Raw genomic sequence first — 21,813 nt, forward strand, 5'->3', positions numbered from 1 at the left:
CAGCCCCATATGCCGAGGGTGGCGGGTTCAAACCCAGCCCCGGCCAAACTGCAACCAAAAAATAGCCACGCGTTGTGGCGGGCGCCTGTAGTCCCAGCTGCTAGGGAGGCTGAGGCAAGAGAATCGCGTAAGCCCAAGAGTTAGAGGTTGCTGTGAGCCGTGTGACGCCACGGCACTCTACCTGAGGGCAGTACAGTGAGACTCTGTCTCTACAAAAAAAAAAAAATAGCCGGGCGTTGTGGCGGGCGCCTGTAGTCCTAGCTGCTCGGGAGACTGAGGCAAGAGAATCGCGTAAGCCCAAGAGTTGGAGGTTGCTGTGAGCCGTGTGACGCCACGGCACTCTACCCAAGGGCGGTACAGTGAGACTCTTGTCTCTATAAAAAAAAAAAAACAAAACAGTGAGACCCCATCTCTAAAAATAGCTGGGCATTGTGGCAGTAACCTGTAGTCCTAGCTACTTGGGAGGCTGAGGCAAGAGAATTGCTTGAGTCCAAGAGTTTGAGGTTGCTGTGAGCTATGACAGTACAGTACTCTACTGAGGGAGACCAAGTGAAATTCTGTCTCAAAAAAAAAAAAAGAAAAAGAAAGTTTCTCCTCTTGTTTCATAAAAAACGATTGACAGTTAATTTTGTTCCAACTGGGTCCAAACAAGGCCCACTCCTTGCAGCTGATAGATAGATATGAATCTTAAGCCCCTTTTATTTATTTATTTTTTGTAAAGACAGAGTCCCACTTTGTCGCCCTCGGTAGAGTACTGTGGCGTCACAGCTCACAGCAACCTCCAGCTCTTGGGCTTAGGCGATTCTCTTACCTCAGCCTCCCTAGTAGCTGGGACTACAGGCACCTGCCACACGCTTGGCTATTTTTTTTTGTTGCAATGTGGTCGGGGAGGGTTTGAACCCGCCACCCTCCGTATATGAGGCCGGCGTCCTAACCACTGAACCACCAGTGCTGCCCCATTAAGCCTCTTTTAATATGTGGTTTCCCTATACATCTTTTTTCTTTTTCAAGGCTATGTCATTTTTCCTGAATTTCCCATGATTTTATTATTTCCGTGATATCTCTGAGTTGTTCCCTTTTCTGTATTTTTTGGAACCTGACTGTTAGATCTACGGCAGGCATTATTAAATTCAGATTTGAGATTTCAGCAAAAACTATTCCCTATGTTATGGCATATTTTCCATTTTAAAGCATCACTCTTATTGGTAGAAAGAGATTTGATATTTGACAAGGGTAAGCTGATAAAGACTTGGGCTGGGGTGGTGACCAGATTCACTATCTAGTTTGAGATTGTGGGACCAGAAAGAGAATGATCCTTTTTTTTTTTTGGCCAGGGCTGGGTTTGAACCCACCACCTCCAGCATATGGGGCTGGCACCCTACTCTTTGAGCCACAGGCGCTGGCCCGAGAATGATCCTTTTCTCTTCATCATAAAGGGTCATGGCCAACAGATATCCCTACAATAAAACAGAAATTAACAAGAGAAAAGAATAACAATTTTGTCACTTGCACAGGTGTGCTTGAGAGTCATGCAAAATATGAGAGCTCGCTTGGGTGTTCTGGCTCACACCCGTAATCCCAGGACTTTGGGAGGCCAAGGTGAGAGGATTGTTTAATCCCAGGAGTTTAAGACTAGGTAGGGCAATAAAACTCTGACTCTACAGACAATTTTCTTTTTTTTTTTTTTTTTTTTTTTTTTGTAGAGACAGAGTCTCACTTTATGGCCCTTGGTAGAGTGCCGTGGCCTCACACAGCTCACAGCAACCTCTAACTCCTGGGCTTAAGCGATTCTCTTGCCTCAGCCTCCCGAGTAGCTGGGACTACAGGCGTCCACCACAACGCCCGGCTATTTTTTGGTTGCAGTTTGGCCGGGGCCGGGTTTGAACCCGCCACCCTCGGTATATGGGGCCAGCGCCTTACCGACTGAGCCACAGGCGCCGCCCCAGACAATTTTCTTAAAAATTAGCCAGGAATGGTGGCACATGCCTATAGTCCTAGCTACTAGGGAGGCTGAGGCAGGTGGATTGGTTGAGCCCAGGAGTTGGAAGCTGCAGTGAGCTCTGATCATGCCACTGCATTTAGCCTGGAAGAAAACTCACAGGGCTAGATGCTTGACAATTAAATGCCTTCTTCATTGGGGAGAGGGAGTTGGGGTGAATGCGGGTAATTCTTCTGAGGGGTAAATGATCATTAGGGAGAATGAATGGACAAAAATTAATTTGCAAATGATTCTTTTTGGAATTTGAGCCTCCAACAGATATATTCCTGCCTTCCTTGGTCTTCTTTTTTTCTTTTACACACACACACACACACACACACATATATTTGTTTTTTTTTCGGGTTTTTCTTTTTTTTTTGAGACTGGTTTTTGCCCTTTGCTCTTTGCCCAGGCTTGTCTTGAATTTCTGGGTTTAAGCCATCCTCTGGTTTCAGCCTCCTGAGAAAATGGGATTACAGGTCAATGCCAACACCCCTGGCTCAGTCTTCTCTACTGAAATAAGGAGATTTTTAGGGCCAGGGTTGAAGGCAATTGTATTCCTCTTTGGGGTCTGGTTTCTAAGTAGATGAGGAAACTTCAGAAAACATCTTCATCTTGTGCTTCGGGAGGGACTGGGTGGAAGGGGAGGTTGTCAGAGAGACCCTGAGGCTGCTTTTTTAGTTTAACATGTCAAAGAGATATATTTGGGGTTGTTGGTTTTTGAGCCCCAGCAAGCTCCAGCTGACGTAAACTTATGATGGATTGGATGAGCAGTGAGAGAATATGGTGCTGCCGGGGCTCAGAAAACAGTACCCCAAATGAAGGCCTCAGGGGCAGCCTCAGAAGCAAAACTTTTTCTCTGACCTTCTTGTGCCCTACTTGCCTCTCAGTCCCATTCTCCCCAGAAGCAAGCCATAGAAACTAGAATCCCTCTTCCCTGAGGCAAACTGTGGAAACCCAAACCCTTTTCCCCAAAGCCAGCCATGAAACCTAAAAGTATTCTGTGTAAAAATTGCCCGTAAAGAACTTATCTGACCTACCTTGTTTGACTGTAGGACGTAAGGCTCCCATTCCAGAAAGGGTCCTGGCCCACGCCCAGAAGGAAAGAATGCTGCTCAGATCAAGAGGAATCTAGACAGGCAGGCCTTGCTGGGCCTCCTCTGCTCGGTCTATTAGCTTTGAAGCATACCCTTTTATCCAGTCATATTTCTGCACAGCTGTTCATACTTTGTTGAACCTAAACATAAAAGTGGAAAATTTCCCCTCTATCTTGGGTCTTCATTCTAAAGGGTGCTGTGTATACACGTTAAATATATTTGAATGTTTTTTCTCCTATTAATCAATTGGTGAATTTTCAGTGAACCTTGGCCCCTGCAATGCTAATAGGGATGGTGAGGGGCAGGATTGGAGATGGCATTATTTATGTATTTATTCTTTTTTTTTTTTTAGAGACAGAGTCTCACTTTATGGCCCTCGGTAGAGTGCCATGGCATCACACAGCTCACAGCAACCTCCAACTCCTGGGCTTAAGCGATTCTCTTGCCTCAGCCTCCCAAGTAGCTGGGACTACAGGCACCCGCCACAATGCCCGACTATTTTTTGGTTGCAGTTCAGCTGGGGCCGGGTTTGAACCCGCCACCCTCGGTATATGGGGCCGGCGCCTTACCGACTGAGCCACAGGCGCCGCCCTCTTTTTTTTTTAGAGACAGAGCCTCACTTTATGGCCCTCGGTAGAGTGCCATGGCATCACACAGCTCACAGCAACCTCCAACTCCTGGGCTTAAGCGATTCTCCTGCCTCAGCCTCCCAAGCAGCTGGGACTACAGGCGCCCACCACAACGCCCGGCTATTTTTTTGTTGTTGTTGTTGCAGTTTGGCCAGGGCTGGGTTTGAACCCGCCACCCTCGGTATATGGGGCCGGTGCCTTACTCACTGAGCCACAGGTGCCGCCCTATTCATTTTTTTTTTAATCTTTATTTTTTTGCTTTCAATCTCAGCTTGTTTGTTCATTCTTCTTTGTTTGAAGTTTGTTTTTTTTTTTCCTGTTCTTCCTTTGGTGATTCTCTTTCCCTTTGCCTCCCAAGTAGCTGGGATTACAGATGGCTGCCACAACACCCAGCTTCTTTTGTTGTTGGTAGAGACGGGGTTTCACTCTGGCTCACTCCTGCTCATACTGGTCTCGAACCTCCGAGCTCAGGCAATCCACCCGCCTCCACCTCCCACAGCGCTGGGACTACAGGTGTGAGCCACCCCGCCCGGCCTTATTCATTTATTTTTGAGACAGAGTCTCACTCTGTTGCCCTGGGTAGAGTGCTGTGGCATCATAGCTTGTGGGAACCACAAAACTTTTGGGCTCAAGTGATCCTCTTGCCTCAGCCTCTTGAGTAGCTGGGACTACAGGCACCCTCCACGACTAGTTTTTAGAGATGGGGGTCTCACTCTTGCTCAGGCTGGTCTCGAACTCCCAAGTTCAAGCAATCCACCTACCTTGGCCTCCCAGAGTGCTAGGATTACAGGTGTGAGCCACCAACCCTGGCCCAGAGATGGCATTTAAAACCGCAACTCAGAAGGCTAGGCAAGGTGGCTCACGCCTGTAATCCTAGCACTCTGCGAGGCCAAAGCAGGTGGATTGCCTGAGTTTATGAGTTCAAGACCAACCTGAGCCAGAGCAAAACCCCATCTCTAAAAATAGTTGGGCATTGTAGGGGGTACCTTTTAGTCCCAGCTACTTGGGAGGCTGAGGCAAGAGAATTGCTTGAACCCAAGAGTTTAAGGTTGCTGTGAGCTGTGACTACCAGGGGTGACAAAGTGAGACTTTGTCTCAAAAAAATAATAATAAAATAAAAGTAAAACCAAAAAGAAAAAAGACAATAAATAAATAAATAAAATAAAAGTAAAACCAGAACTCGGTTCTAGTTAAACCTAGACCACATGTGCCTGTTTCCTCTTCCTCCTGAGGGCTTTCTTAGATGGATAAAGAACAGGACAGATGTCAGTGGACCAGGGATCTCCGTAGATCTTCTAGGAGGATGGAAAACGAGGCCTAGTGACAGAGTTAACGGGGGACAGAGGAAGGTACCATTTCAAGTTCTGGGTGATATGATTAGGAACACTTCTGCCATTGTGACAGGAAAGACAAATGTTAGTAAGTTTATGGATGAGAAGCAGTGAGGAGGTGATGAGGTAGCCTGTGCATATGACTTGATTTTCTTTTCTTGAAGTTCTTGGGACCTTCTTTTCCTTGGTGTCTGTTTTTTTTTTTTTTGTTGTTGTTGTTGTTAGTGTTCATTTGTTTTTGTTTTTTGAGATAGAGTCTTGCTTTCTTTTATTTTTTTTGTAGAGACAGAGTCTCACTTTACCACCTTCAGTAGAGTGCCATGATGTCACAGGACTCACAGCAACCTCTAGCTCTTGGGCTTCAGCGATTCTCCTGCCTCAGCCTCCTGAGCAGCTGGGACAATAGGCGCCCGCCACAACGCCCGGCTATTTTTTGGTTGCAGTTCAGCCAGGGCTGGGTTTGAACCCGCCACCCTCAGTATATGGGGCCAGCGCCCTACTCACTGAGCCACAGGCACCACCTGAGTCTCGCTTTCTTACACAGACTAGAGTGCAGTGCCGTCATCATAGCTCACTGCAACCACATCCTGGGCTCAAGAGATCCTCCTGCTTCAGCCTCCCAAGTAGCTGAAACTACAAGTGCACCCCACCATGCCTTTTTATTTATTTATTTTTTGAGGCAGAGCCTCACTGTGTGACCCTCAGTAGAGTGCTGTAGCATCACAGCTCACAGCAACCTCAAACTCTTGGGCTTAAGCGATTCTCTTGTCTCAGCCTCCCAAGTAGCTGGGACTACAGGCACCCACCACAGTGCCCAGCTAATTTTTGTTGTTGTTGTCGTTGTTGTCATTGTTGTTTAGCTGGCCCCTGCTGGGTTCAAACCCACTAGCCTCAGTGTACGTGACCAGCACCCTACCCACTGAGCTATGGATACCACCCCGATTTTTTTTTTTTTTTTTTTGGTAGAGACAGAGTCTCACTGTACCGCCCTCGGGTAGAGTGCCGTGGCGTCACACGGCTCACAGCAACCTCTAACTCTTGGGCTTACGCGATTCTCCTGCCTCAGCCTCCCGAGCAGCTGGGACTACAGGCGCCCACTACAACACCCAGCTAGTTTTTTGTTGCAGTTTGGCTGGGGCTGGGTTTGACCCCACCAACCTCAGTATATGGGGCCGGCGCCCTACTCACTGAGCCACAAGTGCTGCCCGATTTTTCTACTTTTTATGGAGAAGGAGTCTTACTGTGTTGGCCAGGCTGGTCTTAACTCCTGACCTCAAGCAATCCTCCTGCCTCAGCCTCCCAAAGTGCTGGGATTACAGGCACCTCACCTGCCCATATTTCTTGATAGTTTTTGCTCCTACATTTTTTGCCCCTCTTTTTGGAACTAATTTGGAGCTCCTTGAATGGACAGTTTATTCACCTTTTCTCTAATTATTTATTTATTTATTTTTATTTATTTTTTGAGACAGTCTTTTTTCTTTCTTTTTTTTTTTTTTTTTGAGACAGAGTCTCACTTTGTTGCCCTTGGTAGAGGACCGTGGCACCACAGCTCACAGCAACGCCAAACTCTTGGGCTTAAGCGATTCTCTTGCCTCAGCCTCCCAAGCAGCTGGGGCTACAGGCACCTGCCACAATGCTTGGCTATTTTTGTTGTTGTTGTTGCAGTTGTCATTGTGGTTTTTAGCTGGCCCGGGCTGAGTTCGAACCCGCCACTCTCAGTGTATGTGGCTGGCGTCCTACCCACTGAGCTATGGGCACCACCTCTAATTTGTTTTGTACTTATTTGGTCTATGCACTGGGAAGTAGTCTTGATATTATCTTCCAATGATTTATAATTTTTTTAAACCTTTTGAAATTTCCAATAGGTTTTTTTCTTTTAATTCTAGGAAATACCCTATTTCTATTTTATGGGTGCAGTTATCTGAAATATCACTATGGGTGCTATTCATGATTTTTAAAACTTCTATTCCCTGTATTTGTTGTTTTTGTTGTTGAGACAGGGTCTCATTTTGTCACTCTTGGTAGAGTGCAATGGTGTCACAGCTCACAGCAGGCTCATACTCTTGGGGTTAAGTGATTCTCTTGCCTCAGCCTCCCGAGTAGCTGGGACTACAAGCACCCAGCACAGCACCCAGCTATTTTTAGAGACAGAGTCTTGCACATGTTCAACCTGAGCAAAAGCGAGGACCCTTCTGTACTAAAAATAGAAAAACTAATCAAGTATTGTGGCAGGCGCCTGTAATCTCAGCTACTTGGGAGGCTGAGGCAAGAGAAGCGCTTAAGCCCAAGAGTTTGAGGTTGCTGTGCGCTGTAACACCATGGCATTCTACCCAGGGCAACAGAGTGAGACTCTATTTCAAAGTAAATAAATTTGGTGGGTTTTATTTTTATTCTAAATAATTTCAAATTTACACAAGAATTGCCAGATTGTGCTGGGTTGGTGTGGTGGCTAACGCCTGTAATCCTAGCACTCTGGGAGGCCACGGTGGGTGGATTGCCTGAGCTCACAAGTTTGAGACCAGCCTGAGCCAGAGCAAGACCCTGTCTCTAAAATAATAATAAGAATAGCCAGGCGTTGTGATGCGTGCCTGTAGTCCCAGCTACTCAGGAGGCTGAGGCAAGAGAATCACTTGAGCCCAAGAGTTTGAGGTTGCTGTGAGCTATGACACTAAGGCACTCACTCTACCAAGTGTAACAAAGTGAGAATTTGTCTCAAAACAAACAAACAAACGAACACACTTGAGAACATAACATATATTGTAAAGTGAAACTGAGTATGAGATAATTTTTGTTTCTGTAATTGGATTCTTTGGTTGGAGGCATGAAATATTTAGACTTAGTTGTGAGAAAGATCTCAAAAAGCAACTTCTGTCTCTACCCCCGGCTCTTGTCTCCTCTTCCCCCTACATATATTCTGGTATTGTGAGTACTAGCTTAATATTTCTTCAATCGAATATTCTTAAATTTTTCTTATAGGCATATTCTATAAACTTTATTTCTAGAGAAGTTTTTGTAAAATTATTCTGGCTTTCTTAATTTTACCCTGAAGGTGATCACTTTTATATATCACAGTTCAGTTAAGAAAATTAAAGTTACTTTTCTCAAAAAAAAAAAAAAAAAAAAAACAAACGAACAAAACTGGAAGAATAGAATAAAGGAAACAAACTCAGTTTCTCCCACTCCATTCTCAGCATACTTCTTACCCCAGATATATGGGGATTTGTCCCACTAGCAGGGAAGCAATCAGTTCTGTAGCAAATACCAGCTGGGTATCCGTTAATTAATTTCTGACACTGTCTACCTGGAGATGAGCCACCATGCCTGGCTAATTTTTTAATGTTTTTGTGGAGATGGGTTCTCTCTATGTTGCCCAGGCTAGTCTGAATCTCCTGGCCTCAAGCTATTCTTCCACTATGGCCTCCCAAAGTGCTGGGACTGTAGGTTTGAGCTGCCATGCCTAGCCCTAAGAATTGCAAGAATAGGCTCTGTGCTATGGCGCCAGCCACATACACTAAGGCTGGTGGGTTTGAACCCGTCCCAGGCCTGCTAAACAACAATGACAACTACAACAAAGAAATAGTAGCCAGACATTGTGGTGGGCACCTGTGGTCCCAGCCACTTGGGAGGCTGAGGCAAGAGAATTGCTTAAGATCTGGAGGTTGCTGTGAGCTGTATGCCATGACACTCTACCAAGGGCGACATAATAAAACTCTGTCTCCAAAAGAAAAAAAAGAATCGCAAGAATAGAACAAAGAATTTTCTCATAGAAGGGCTCATAGAACTAGGGGAATACCTATCAGTTTATTATTATAGGGGCCAAGGGAAAATTTCCTCTTTGTCCTCCGAAGGTTTGCTGTAAATTGTTGATAGGAGGCAGATTATCATTAGAGAAATGACATACAAATTTATTCTTTTTTTTTTTCTTTTTTTCTTTTTTTATAGAGACAGTCTCACCGTACCACCCTCAGGTAGAGTGCCGTGGCGTCACACGGCTCACAGCAACCTCTAACTCTTGGGCTTCCGTGATTCTCCTGCCTCAGCCTCCCGAGCAGCTGGGACTACAGGCGCCCACCACAACGCCCGGCTATTTTTTTGTTGCAGTTTGGCTGGGGCTGGGTTTGAACCCACCACCCTCGGCATATGGGGCCGGCGCCCTACTCACTGAGCCACAGGCGCTGCCCCGCATACAAATTTATTAATCATAGTTTTATATGACACAGGAGCCTTTAGAATGAAGATCCAGGCCAGCATGGTGGCTCATGCCTGTAATCCCAGTACTTTGGGAGGCAAAGGTTAGAGGATTGTTGAGGCCAATAATTTGAAACCAACCTGGACAACACAGCAAGACCCCATCTTTAAAAAAAAATGAAAAAAATAGCTGGACACGGTGAATATGTCCACAGTCCCAGCTACTTGGGTAGCTAAGGTGAGACAATCACGTGAGCCCAGGAGTTCAAGGTTAGCATGAGCTGTGATTATACCACTTCACTGTCTCTCTAAAAAAGAAAAAAATAAATGAATGAAGAAGACTCAAAGATATAGGAAATTTTTTTGTTGTTGTTGCAGTTTTTTTTTTTTTTTTGGCCGGGGCTGGGTTTGAACCCAGCACCTCCGGCATATGGGGCCGGCGCCCTACTCGTTGAGCCACAGGCACCGCCCAAGATATAGGAAATTTGTCCATTTTTATGCTTAGGTTCAATGAAGTATGGACAGCTGTGTAGAAATATGATTAGACAAACTATGATCATTTTTCTCTTTTTTCCTTCTCTGCATTGCTTTGGGGAAAAGGGTATGATCTAATGCTAACAGACAGAGAAGGGAAACCCAGTACGGCCTGTCCTCCAGATTCTTTGTGGCCTCTCTGAGCATATGTTATTTCCTTCTGGGTGTGGGGCAGGACTCTCTCTGAAGTGGGGGTCATATGCGCTACAGTCAAACAAAGTAGATCAGATAACTTCTTTAAGGCCCATTAAAACTTCTGAAACATTACACAGAAAGGTGGCGAGAAAGTTAGAGTAATATTTTTGGGTTTTATGGTTGGCTTTGGAGAAAAGGGTTTGGTTTCTATGATTGGCCTCCAGGACGAGGGAGTCTATGGCTAGCCTCTGGGGAGAATAGGACTGAGAGACAGGAGGGCAAAGAGAATATTTTTGCTTCTGAGGCCTGATAAGCATGATTAATTAAATCACTGGCCATTGGTGATCAATTTATCTTCCAATCTTGCTCTTATCCCTGGAGGTTAGGGAGTGGAATGAAAGTCCCAACCTTGTCATCCTGCCTTGATCTTTCTGGTGACCATCCTGAAGCTACCTAGGGACAGCCAGCCACTAGTCAAGCATAATCACAGCACTTTGGGAGCCCAAGGTAGGAGGATGGCTTAAGGCCAGGATCTCAAGACCAACATCAAAAGACAGCATCAAAAGACATTTATCACTTTGAAGATTGCATGAATGCAACATCACAGGTTGTTATTTGCTAGGTTTCTCTGCTATGAAGTGGTGAAGTGGACCATTTCCTCTTTTATAATGCATAAGTGTCTGTGGGGAGATGTTAATACATTAAGACCATGTAAATGTCCTATTCTCAGCACACTTTTACCCAATACTTTTAGCATCCACCAATGATTTTTCTCGGGTGACTGCAAAACTTTTTTTTTTTTTTTTTGTTTGAGACAGAGTCTCACTTTGTCGCCCTTGGTAGAGTGCTATGGCATCACAGCTCACAGCAACCTCCAGCTCTTGGACTTAGGTGATTCTCTTGCCTCAGCCTCCGGAGTAGCTGGGACTACAGGTGCCTGCCACAATGCCCAGCTATTTTTTTGTTGCAGTTTGGCTGGGGCTGGGTTCGAACCTGCTACCTTCAGTATATGGGGCTGGTGCTCTACTCACTGAGCCACAGCACCACCCATGACTGCAAAACTTTTTAAGGTGTAGTACAATAATCTTTGTATTTGGCAAAATTCATTTCATTGAGATTACATTTAAGATTTGTAATAATTCCCACATGATGCAGAACTTTTTTTTTTTTTTTGAGATAGAGTCTCACTATGTCACCCTTGGTAGGGTACCATGGCAACACAGCTCACAGCAACCTCTAGCTCTCAGGATTAAGCGATTCTCTTGCCTCAGCCTCCCAAGTAGCTGGGACTACAGGTGCCTGCCACAATGCCCAGCTATTTTTGGGTTGCAGTTATCATTGCTATTTAGCAGACCCAGGCTGGGCTTGAACCTGTCAGCCTCAGTGTATGTGGCCGGTGCCCTACTCACTCAGTTATGGGCACGAGCCATGATGGAGAACTTGAGGCCATAGTTCAAAATGTGTGGTATAACTCATTTTAGAATTGGGGATGCACTCATTGTGCAATGTTGGCTAACAAAGAATTAGAACTTTTAAAACACTAATGAAGTTAAAATGTACAAAAGGGTAGTATCCAAAGAGTTAATCATCCTTTATCATTTTTTTTAATTATTATTATTTTTTTTGGCCAGGGCTGGGTTTGAACCTGCCACCTCTGGCATATGGGGCCAGCGCCCTACTCCTTTGAGCCACAGGCACTGCCCTACTTTATCATTTTTTAAAAATTAATTTAATGATGCACAAAATTATAGCTTAGCCTATGATATATATGGTACTTGGGAGTGGCAAATTGCTTTTATTTTTATTTATTTTTTGCAGTTTTGGCCTGGGCTGGGTTTGAACCTGCTACCTCTGGTATATGGAGCCAGCACCCTACTCCTCAAGCCACAGGCATTGTCCATAAAGCTGCTATACAGATTTCTTTCTTTCTTTTTTTTTTTTTTTGAGACAGAGCCTCAAGCTGTTGCCCTGGGTAGAGTGCTGAGGCATCACAGCTCACAGCAACCTCCAACTTCTGGGCTTAAGCGATTCTACTGCCTTCACCTCCCAAGTAGTTGGGACTACAGGTGCCCACCACAACGCCTGGCTACTTTTTGGTTGCAGCCATCATTGTTGTTTGGTGAGCCTGGGCTGGATTCGAACCCACCAGCTCAGATGTATGTGGCTGGCGCCTAAGCCGCTTGAGCCACAGGCGCTGAGCCCGGCAAATTGCTTTTAAAAAGACTTTAAAGTTTCAGCTTTTTGTTAGACTGGATGGGATTATTCCCCATGGTCCCAAACAGGGACCATTATTTTTTTTCTTGGTGTTTTTTTGCTTCTCTGTCATGCCAGCGATGACTCAGGGGCTATCTCATTCCTAACAGAAACAGCTCTGCTCCCTGGCGACAGCAATGTAGGACCTTTGCCTTTAAGGGAACGGCAGGCAGCTGAGCCTTGGCTAGTTGCTTTGTGCTGCGCAAATCAGACCTGTTCTTGGCTCGTTGTCTAGAGATGCCCATTGCTCAATGATGTCTTCAAAAGAGGATAACAAAACTAATTGTGCAAGATCCTCGGTTATATTAAATGTCTAGACTAGGGCGGCGCCTGTGGCTCAGTCGGTAGGGCGCCGGCCCCATATACCGAGGGTGGCGGGTTCAAGCCCGGCCCCGGCCCAACTGCAACAAAAAAATAGCCGGGCGTTGTGGCGGGCGCCTGTAGTCCCAGCTGCTCGGGAGGCTGAGGCAGGAGAATTGCCTAAGCCCAGGAGTTGGAGGTTGCTGTGAGCTGTGTGATGCCACGGCACTCTACCGAGGGCGATAAAGTGAGACTCTGTCTCTACAAAAAAAATAAAAAAATGTCTAGACTAATGCTGTGTCATCTGGTTTCTGCGGGGATCTTAGGATTATTTAATAACCATTTATCTTTGTTCATATTGCTCCTCTTGCTTGTCCTATGAAGAAGTAGTTGAGGGTGAAGGCGTGATGTCACCTTCAGAGTTTGTCTGTCATTGAATAATTATTCCTGAATCCCCAATTCGCTAACATTTGAAAGGTAATTTAGCATAGGAAAAATTGTTATGGGTAAATTAGAGACTATCGGGGGGGGAGCATTACCAAAAAGGGGGGGAGGACTTCTACACTGTGTCTGCTACATAGATAACTTTTCTAGTGTATTAATATTGTATGTTATTTCATTAAACATACCAGGTCTCCCTAATAGGGTGGTGGGACCCACCCTTCTGAGCAGCTTACTGGGCTCTACTTCTTGGCAGGCGGGCACTCGGTATGTGGTTTTCCGTAAAGATTTAGAAAACAGTCACTTTTTTCATTTCTTCTTTGAGGGCTCATCCCAAAGAACAGGCTCTGTTTTCTGCACAGTTGTGTGTTTTCCTGTCTGGTCATGGGGGCCAGTGGCCAGTGTTCCTGGGGAACCTTTCTGTTCCCTGGGTACTATCTCCTATTCTCTCTTGGAGGAGCCTCTTCCCACATGGAAAGAGGTCAGCCAGAGGAAAAGATGACTTGATTAGAATCCTTCTCATCACCCCAAAGGTGAATCTTTCTTGAGCCTCCTGCTCCCATCAGAGTTTCAGAGTGACCAATGCCTTCTCCTGCAAGTGGGCTCCAGGACACCCCTAATCCCACAATTCTCCACAGTTGGGCTTCTTATGGAATGTTTCCTGAGGAGGACACACACAGATATATATACAGATGGACACATATGGGCTGGTTCCTTGCTTTATTTCCTGATAGTAAATCTTGGGGATCTTTTTTTTTTTGTAGAGATAGTCTCACTTTATCACCCTCGGTAGAGTGCCATGGCATCACACAGCTCACAGCAACCTCCAGTTCCTGGGCTTAGGCAATTCTCTTGCCTCACCCTCCTAGCTGGGACTACAGGCGCCTGCCACAACGCCCAGCTATGTTTTTTTTTTTTTTTTTTGTAGAGACAGAGTCTCACTTTATGGCCCTCGGTAGAGTGCCGTGGCATCACACAGCTCACAGCAACCTCCAACTCCTGGGCTTAAGCGATTCTCTTGCCTCAGCCTCCCGAGTAGCTGGGACTACAGGCGCCCGCCACAACGCCCAGCTATTTTTTGGTTGCAGTTCAGCCGGGGCCGGGTTTGAACCCACCACCCTCGGTATATGGGGCCAGTGCCTTACCGACTGAGCCACAGGCGCCGCCCCCAGCTATGTTTTTGTTGCAATTGGGGCCTGGGTTTGAACCTGCCACCCTTGGTATATGGGGCCAGCAGCCTACCCAGTGAGCCACAGGTGCCACCCAATATTTGGGATCTTGCCATGTGAGTACAGATAGTACCCCATGTGATCTGTCTGTTGTGTTTCATTGCATTGTTGTTACATAAATTATGTAGTTAGTCTTCTCTCTCTCTCTTTTTTTTTTCAGTTTCTGGCCAGGGCTGGGTTTGAACCCGCCCCCTCCAGCATATGGGGCTGGCGCCCTACTCCTCTGAGCCACAGGCGCCACCCTCTCTTTTTTTTGCGGGGGGTGGGGACAAGGTCTCTCTCTGTTGACTGGGCTAGAGTACAGTGGTGGTGTCTTAGCTTGCAGTAGCCTTAAACTCCTGGACTCAAGAGATGCTCCTGCCTCAGCTTCCTGAGTAGCTGGGACTATGCGGGTGCCCTCACCACCACATCAGGCTAATTTTTCTATTTTTAGTAGAAATGTGGTTTCATTCTTGCTCAGGCTGGTATCAAATTCCTGGGTTCAAGGGATCCTTCCACCTCAGCCTCCCAATATTGAATGATTACGGCATGAGCCAATGTACCCAGCCTTTCCTTTTTTAAATTTTTTCTTTTTCTTTTTTTTTTGCAGTTTCTGGCTGGGGCTGGATTTGAACCCACCACCTCCAGCATATGGGGCCGGCGCCCTACTCATTCGAGGCACTGGTACCACCCATAATTTTTTCTTTTTTGAAATAGAATCTCACTCTGTCACCCTGGGTGGAATGCTGTGGTGTTATCATAGCTTATAGCAAGTTCAAACTCTTGGGCTTAAGTGTCCTCTTGCCTCAACCTCCTGAGTAGCTGGAACTATAAACATAAGCCACCACCCTCAGCTAATTTTCTCTGTCTTTATTTATTTATTTTTTTGAGACAGAATCTCAGGTTGTCACCCTTGGTAGAGTGCCGTGGCGTCATAGCGCACAGTAACCTCAAACTCTTGGGCTTAAGTGATTCTCTTGCCTCAGCCTCCCAAGCAGCTGGGACTACAGGCCATTGAGGTAAGAGGACACTTAAGCCCAGGTGGGAGGAGAACAATTTGGCCCCTAGGCTGAGGTTTGAGAGGCTGACCTGAAGACCCTCAACACATATTACTTGGCAAATTAATCTTTCCGTACATGTTAAACTTTGTATTTGGCACAAAATGCAGAACTCTTCTATAAAATTGATACACTGCTAGATGTCATTAAGATATTTTGATTTAAGCACTCAGTTTTAGAAGTTGAAATTTGTATCTAGAAATGTAACTACTAGAACTCTAACTGATTAGATTTTAATCACTAGGCGGTGCCTATGGCTCAATGAGTAGGGTGCCGGCCCTATATACTGAGGGTGGTGAATTTGAACTCAGCCCTGACCAAACTGCAATACAAAAAAAAATAGCCAGGCGTTGTGGTGGGTGCCTGTAGTCTCAGCTACTTGGGAGGCTGAGGCAAGACAATCGCCTAAGCCTAAGAGCTGGAGGTTGCTGTGAGCTGTGACGCCAGAGCACTCTACTGAGGGCAACATAGTGAGACTCTGTCTAGAAAAAAGAAGAAAGGGGCGGTGCCTGTGGCTCAGTCAGTAGGGCGCTGGCCCCATATACCGAGGGTGGCGGGTTCAAACCTGGCCCCGGCCAAACTGCAACCAAAAAATAGCCGGGCGTTATGGCGGGCGCCTGTAGTCCGAGCTACTCAGGAGGCTGAGGCAAGAGATTCGCTTAAGCCCAGGAGTTGGAGGTTGCTGTGAGCTGTGTGAGGCCATGGCACTCTACCAAGGGCCATAAAGTGAGACTCTGTCTCTACAAAAAAAAAAAAAATAGCCGGGTGTTGTGGTGGGCACCTGTAGTCCCAGCTACTTGGGAGGCTGAGGCAAGAGAATCGCTTAAGCCCAGGAGTTGGAGGTTGCTGTGAGCCCTGTAAGGCCACGGCACTCTACCGAGGGCCATAAAGTGAGACTCTGTCTCTACAAAAAAAAAAAAAAAAAAAAAAGAAGAAATACAAAGATAAATAAAATGGTTTCTTTAGGGCAGGTATAGGCTAACATCATCATGGGCCAAATCAGACCCACCAAATATTTTTATAAATAAAGTTTGATTGGAACAAACCATTCTTGTTCCTTGAGGTATTATCTATGGCTTTTTTTGTATTACAGTGGCGGAGCTGAGTACAGTCATATGCCGCACGATAACCTTTCAGTCATTGATGAACCTCATAGACAGTGGTGGTCCTGAGGGAGGATGTATTTTTTTTTTTTTTTTTTTTTTTGTAGAGACAGAGTCTCACTTTATGGCCCTCGGTAGAGTGCCGTGGCCTCACACAGCTCACAGCAACCTCCAACTCCTGGGCTTAAGTGATTCTCTTGCCTCAGCCTCCCGAGTAGCTGGAACTACAGGCGCCCGCCACAACACCCAGCTATTTTTTTTTTGTTGTTGTTGCAGTTCGGCTGGGGCCGAGTTTGAACCCGCCACCCTCAGTATATGGGGCCGGCGCCTTACCGACTGAGCCACAGGTGCCGCCCTGGAGGATGTATTAATACTGAACTTTTACTGCACCTTTTCTGTGTTTAGATAAACACTTGCCACTGTGTTACAGTTGCCTACAGTACTCCAGACAGGAACCTCATGTACAGGTGTGTTGCCTGGCAGCAAGAAGCTGCAACTTCTATATAGTCTAGGTGTGTAGGCAGCTACACTATCTAGGTTTGTGTAAAGGCCTTCCGTCATGTTCACACAGTGACAAAATTGCCCAACGGCCTGTTTCTCAGACTGTATTTCTATCATTGAGCGATATGTGACTGGTTATAACAGAGATCATATAGCCCTCAAAGCTGAAAATATGTACTGTGTAACCCTTTATAAGTGGGGAAGTGGGTTGCATAGAGATTGGAGTGGGAATAGCACTTCACCACATAGCTTTCTTATATTATTATTATTATTATTATTTTATTTATTTATTTTTTGTAGAGACAGAGTCTCACTTTACTGCCCTCGGTAGAGTGCCGTGGCATCACACAGCTCACAGCAACCTCCAGCTCTTGGGCTTACGTGATTCTCTTGCCTCAGCCTCCCGAGCAGCTGGGACTACAGGCGCCCGCCACAACGCCCAGCTATTTTTTTGTTGCAGTTTGGCCGGGGCTGGGTTTGAACCCGCCACCCTCAGTATATGGGGCTGGCACCCTCCTCACTGAGCCACAGGCACCACCCTATTTTTTTTTTTTTTTTTTTGAGACAGAGTCTCACTATGTCGCCCTCAGTAGAGCGCCATGGTGGCACAGCTCACAGCAACCTCCAGCTCTTGAGCTTAGGCAATTCTCTTGCCTCAGTCCCTCAAGTAGCTGGGACTATAGGCACCCACCACGATGCCCAGCTATTTTTTTTTTAGAGACAGTGTCTCACTTTGTTGCTCTTGGTAGAGTGCTGTAGCATCACAGCTCACAGCAACCTCCAGCTCTTGGGTTTAGGCAGTTCTCTTGCCTCAGCCTCCCGAGTAGCTAGGACTATAGGCACCCACTACAATGCCCGACTATTTTTTTGTTGCAGTTTGGCCAGGGCTGGGTTCGAACCTGCCACTCTCAGTATATGGGGCTATCACCATATCACAGGCGCCACCCTATTTTTTAGTTGTTGATGTTACAGTTGTCATTGTTGTTTAGCTGGCCCTGGCCGGATTTGAACCCACAAGCCTGGGTGTTTGTGGCTGGCACCCTACCAGCTGAGCTACAGGCACCACCTATTGTTTAATTTTTTAAAAATATGTACATGCTTAACCTATAGAATGTTTTTTTACATTTTAAAACACTACCCACTGGAACTAATCTTCAAGATGTCCTGGCTTCATATATCTGTTAATCTCTGTCTTGTGGTCTGGTTGGTTTATCAGAAATATTCAAAAAATTCATCTCAACTATTCTGTTACAGGAGCCACTGATGCTGCCAAAACCTGGGATCTATTATCTCCCCTGGGAGGTCAGTGCTGGCCACATTCCTGATGGGAGCACATTAAGAACATTTGGCAGGTGAGAATGGCTGTCTTTTTTGAGTCGTGGGATGATCTTTAAATATCATTCCCAGTGGCACCTATAGCTCCGGCCGCTAAGGCACCAGCCACATACACTAGAGCTGGCATGTTCGAATCCAACCTGGGCCTGCCAAACAATGACGACTACAACCAAAAAATAACCGGGCGTTGTGGCGGGCGCCTGTAGTCCCAGCTACGTGGGAGGCTGAGGCAAGAGAATCCCTTAAGCCTAGGAGTTGGAGGTTGCTGTGAGCTGTGATGCTACAGCACTCTACCCAGGGTGATAGCTTGAGGCTGTGTCTCAAAAATAAATAAATAAATAAATGAATATCATTCCCAACCAAAAAAAAAAAAAAAAATTAAAATAGTTATATCACTTTGAGTAATTGTTAGAAAATATTTAAAAATTGTCTATTCATTGGAGAAAATGTTGACAATCCACAAAGATTAAAGAAAGAAAGCAAAAAACACCTGTAATCCCATTGCCCAGATAAGGACTGCTAACCTTTGGTAATTTATACACTTATCCACATTTGCATATATGTGAGTGAGTGGGTGCATATATGTGAGTGATGTATGTGTATACACCCAATATATCATGTACTTGGCTGTGTATAACATACACTCTCTTGCCCCCATTTTTCTTTTCTTTTCTTTTTTTTTTTTTTTGTAGAGACAGAGTCTCACTTTGTTTGTTTGTTTGTTTGTTTTTTTGTAGAGACAGAGTCTCACTTTATGGCCCTCGGTAGAGTGCCGTGGCCTCACACAGCTCACAGCAACCTCCAACTCCTGGGCTTAAGCGATTCTCTTGCCTCAGCCTCCCGAGTAGCTGGGACTATAGGTGCCCACCACAACGCCCGGCTATTTTTTGATTGCAGTTTGGCCGGGGCCGGGTTTGAACCCGCCACCCTCGGTATATGGGGCTGGCACCTTACTGACTGAGCCACAGCGCCGTCCCAGAGTCTCACTTTGTCACCCTCAGTAGAGTGCTGTGGCATCACAGCTCACAGCAACCTCCAACTCCTGAGTTTAGGCGATTCTCTTGCCTCAGCCTCCCGAGCAGCTGGGACTACAGGCGCCCGCCACAACACCCAGCTATTTTTTTGTTGCAGTTTGGCCGGGGCCGGGTTCGAACCCATCACCCTCCCCTACCCATTGAGCCACAGGCGCCGCCCTTCTTTTTTTTTTTTTTTTTTTTTGAGATGGAGTTTCACTCTGTTGCCCTGGTAGAGTGCCAAGGCATCATAGCTCATAGAGACCTCAAACTCCTGGGTTTTAGGAGTTTCTGCTTCATCCTCCTGAGTAGCTGGGACTACAGGCACCTCCCACAATATTTGGCTCATTTTTCTATTTTTAGTAGAGACAGGGGTCTCGCTCTTGCTCAGGCAGGTCTCAAACTCCTGAGCTCAAGCAATCCATCCACCTCAGACTCCCACAGTGCTAGGATTATAGGTGTGAGCCACTGCACCCAGCCTTCTATGGATATTCAAGCAAGACTTCAGGAGGGCTTGACACCCGTAGCACGATGGTTACCGTGCCAGCCACATACACCAAAGTTGGTGAGTTTGAATCCAGCCCGAGCCTGCCAGACAACAATGACAATGTTTGGGCCATGCCTGTGGCTCAGTGAGTAGGGCGCCAGCCCCATATACCAAGGGTGACAGGGTTCAAACCTGGCCCCGGCCAAACTGCAACAAAAAATAGACAGGCATTGTAGCAGGTGCCTGTGCTCCCAGCTACTCAGGAGGCTGAGCCAAGAGAATTACCTAAGCCCAAGAGCTGGAGGTTGTTGTGAGGTGTGACACCACGGCACTCTACTGAGGGTGACAAAGTGAGACTCTGTCTCTAAAAAAAAAGAAAGACATCAGGGTAATTTGATAGAGAAAGGATAGCCATTTCTTTTTTTTTTGGTAGAGACAGAGTCTCACCGTACCGCCCTCCGGTAGAGTGCCGTGGCATCACACGGCTCACAGCAACCTCTAACTCTTGGGCTTACGCGATTCTCCTGCCTCAGCCTCCCAAGCAGCTGGGACTACAGGCGCCCGCCACAACGCCCGGCTATTTTTTTGTTGCAGTTTGGCCAGGGCTGGGTTTGAACCCGCCACCCTCGGCATATGGGGCCGGCGCCCTACTCACTGAACCACAGGCGCCGCCTAGGATAGCCATTTCAACAAATGGTGCTGGAGCTATGGGATATTCTTATGGGGGCAAAAACCTCTTTATCTCTACCTCAAAAGGAATGACAGTTGGCACTGTGTCATAGACTTACAAGCTAAAGCTGTAAAATGTCTAGAAAAAAAAAGAATATCTTCACATCTTTCAGATAGGCAAAGATTTCTTAGATAAGACACAGAAAGCAAAATTCATACAAGGAAAAAATAGACATCAACAAAATTGAAAGCTCTGCTTATCAAAAGGTATCGTTATGAAAATTTAAGGCCAGGGGAAGAAAATTAAAAGGAAATTCAGTCTACAGTGTACACTGAAATTTTTTTTCTGATTTATTGTTACCATTTTCATTTCTCTGATGATACTGAAGCTGGATGGGGGCTTATTGTCCTCCCCAAACCTTCCAAGCTTCGTGGTGGTCTCTTTGTGGATGGTCATTATTATACTTCCTCTGCCTTCCAGGTTGTGCCTCTACGATGTGACCCAGTCCAGAGTGAAGCTGTTGGCCCAGCACGGATCTGATCAGCACCAGCTGCTGGTCTGTACCAAGCTGGTGGAGCCGTTCCAAGCGCAGGTGGGCTCGCTGTACCTTGTCCTGGGGGAGCTCGAGTACCAGGAGGGTAAGCTATGGCCTCACACCCCCTTTTTGTTCTGGGTCCCAAGGTGGGGCAGTCTTTTGGGTGATCCAGTTAGGGATGGGTCTGGCTTGTGACCAGATGGGTTATCTCACAGGGCCTAACATTTTCTTCTAAGTCAGCCCACCAATTCAAGGAATCTTAGGAAACAGACATGATTCAAAACAGACAGAGGCAATGAAGAGATGGTCCCCAAGGGGAAGAGAAAAAGAACAGAGAGAAATCACTCAGTACTTGAGGCCTACAATGTGCCAGCCCTGGTGTGAGGAGGGTTGCTTGGATCTTTTTGGATTGGTTCGTCAGTCTTTATTTTATTTTATTTTTTTTAGACAGAGTCTCAAATTGTCACCCTGAGTAGAGTGCTATCGTGTCACAAATCACAGTAACCTCAAACTCTTGGGCTTAAGCGATTCTCTTGCCTTAGCCTCACAAGTAGCTAGGACTACAGGCGTCTGCCACAACACCCAGCTATTTTTTGGTTATAGTTGTCATTGTTGTTTGGCAACAACATTCCAATCCTCCAGCTCTGGTGTATGTGGCTGGCGCCTTAGCCACTGAGCTACAGGTGCTGAGCCAGCTCATCAGTCTTTAATCTGAGTCTTTTTCTTTTTTTTTATTATTTTCTTTTTTTTTATTTTTAATTTCAGCTTCCTTGTTCATTCTTCTTCGTTTGAAGTACTCTTTTTTGTTGTTCATTTTCTTCTTCCTCTGGCAATGTTTTTGATGTTAGTAGAGACGGGGTCTTACTCTGGCTCACTGCTGTTCATACTGGTCTCGAACCTCTGAGCTCAGGCAATCCACCCACCTTGGCCTCCCACAGCGCTGGGACTACAGGCGTGAGCCACCACGCCTGGCCTGTCTTTTTCTTTTTGAGACAGTCTCACTTTGTCGCCCTTGGT

At 46.1% G+C, this 21,813-nt stretch overlaps 1 protein-coding gene across 5 annotated transcripts in view; it reads left to right on the forward strand.

Annotated features, from left to right (window-relative positions):
• The window catches only part of TEN1 (TEN1 subunit of CST complex), a 37,860-nt gene that overhangs the window by 4,110 nt on the left and 11,937 nt on the right, over positions 1 to 21,813 (forward strand). For 2 of the 5 annotated variants that reach the window (XM_053569578.1, XM_053569580.1), the window contains exons 2-3: positions 18,011 to 18,108; positions 20,742 to 20,899. In XM_053569578.1, the coding sequence (XP_053425553.1) occupies positions 18,020 to 18,108; positions 20,742 to 20,899 (247 nt within the window). In that variant the 5' untranslated portion in view covers positions 18,011 to 18,019. Of the gene's footprint in view, positions 1 to 14,704; positions 14,779 to 16,703; positions 16,723 to 18,008; positions 18,109 to 20,741; positions 20,900 to 21,813 lie in introns of those variants that run through there. The other 3 variants (XM_053569576.1, XM_053569579.1, XM_053569577.1) reach the window with 3 other exon arrangements.

Source organism: Nycticebus coucang, chromosome 18 (assembly GCF_027406575.1).
Source record: "Nycticebus coucang isolate mNycCou1 chromosome 18, mNycCou1.pri, whole genome shotgun sequence".
NCBI classification, from domain to species: domain Eukaryota; kingdom Metazoa; phylum Chordata; class Mammalia; order Primates; family Lorisidae; genus Nycticebus; species Nycticebus coucang.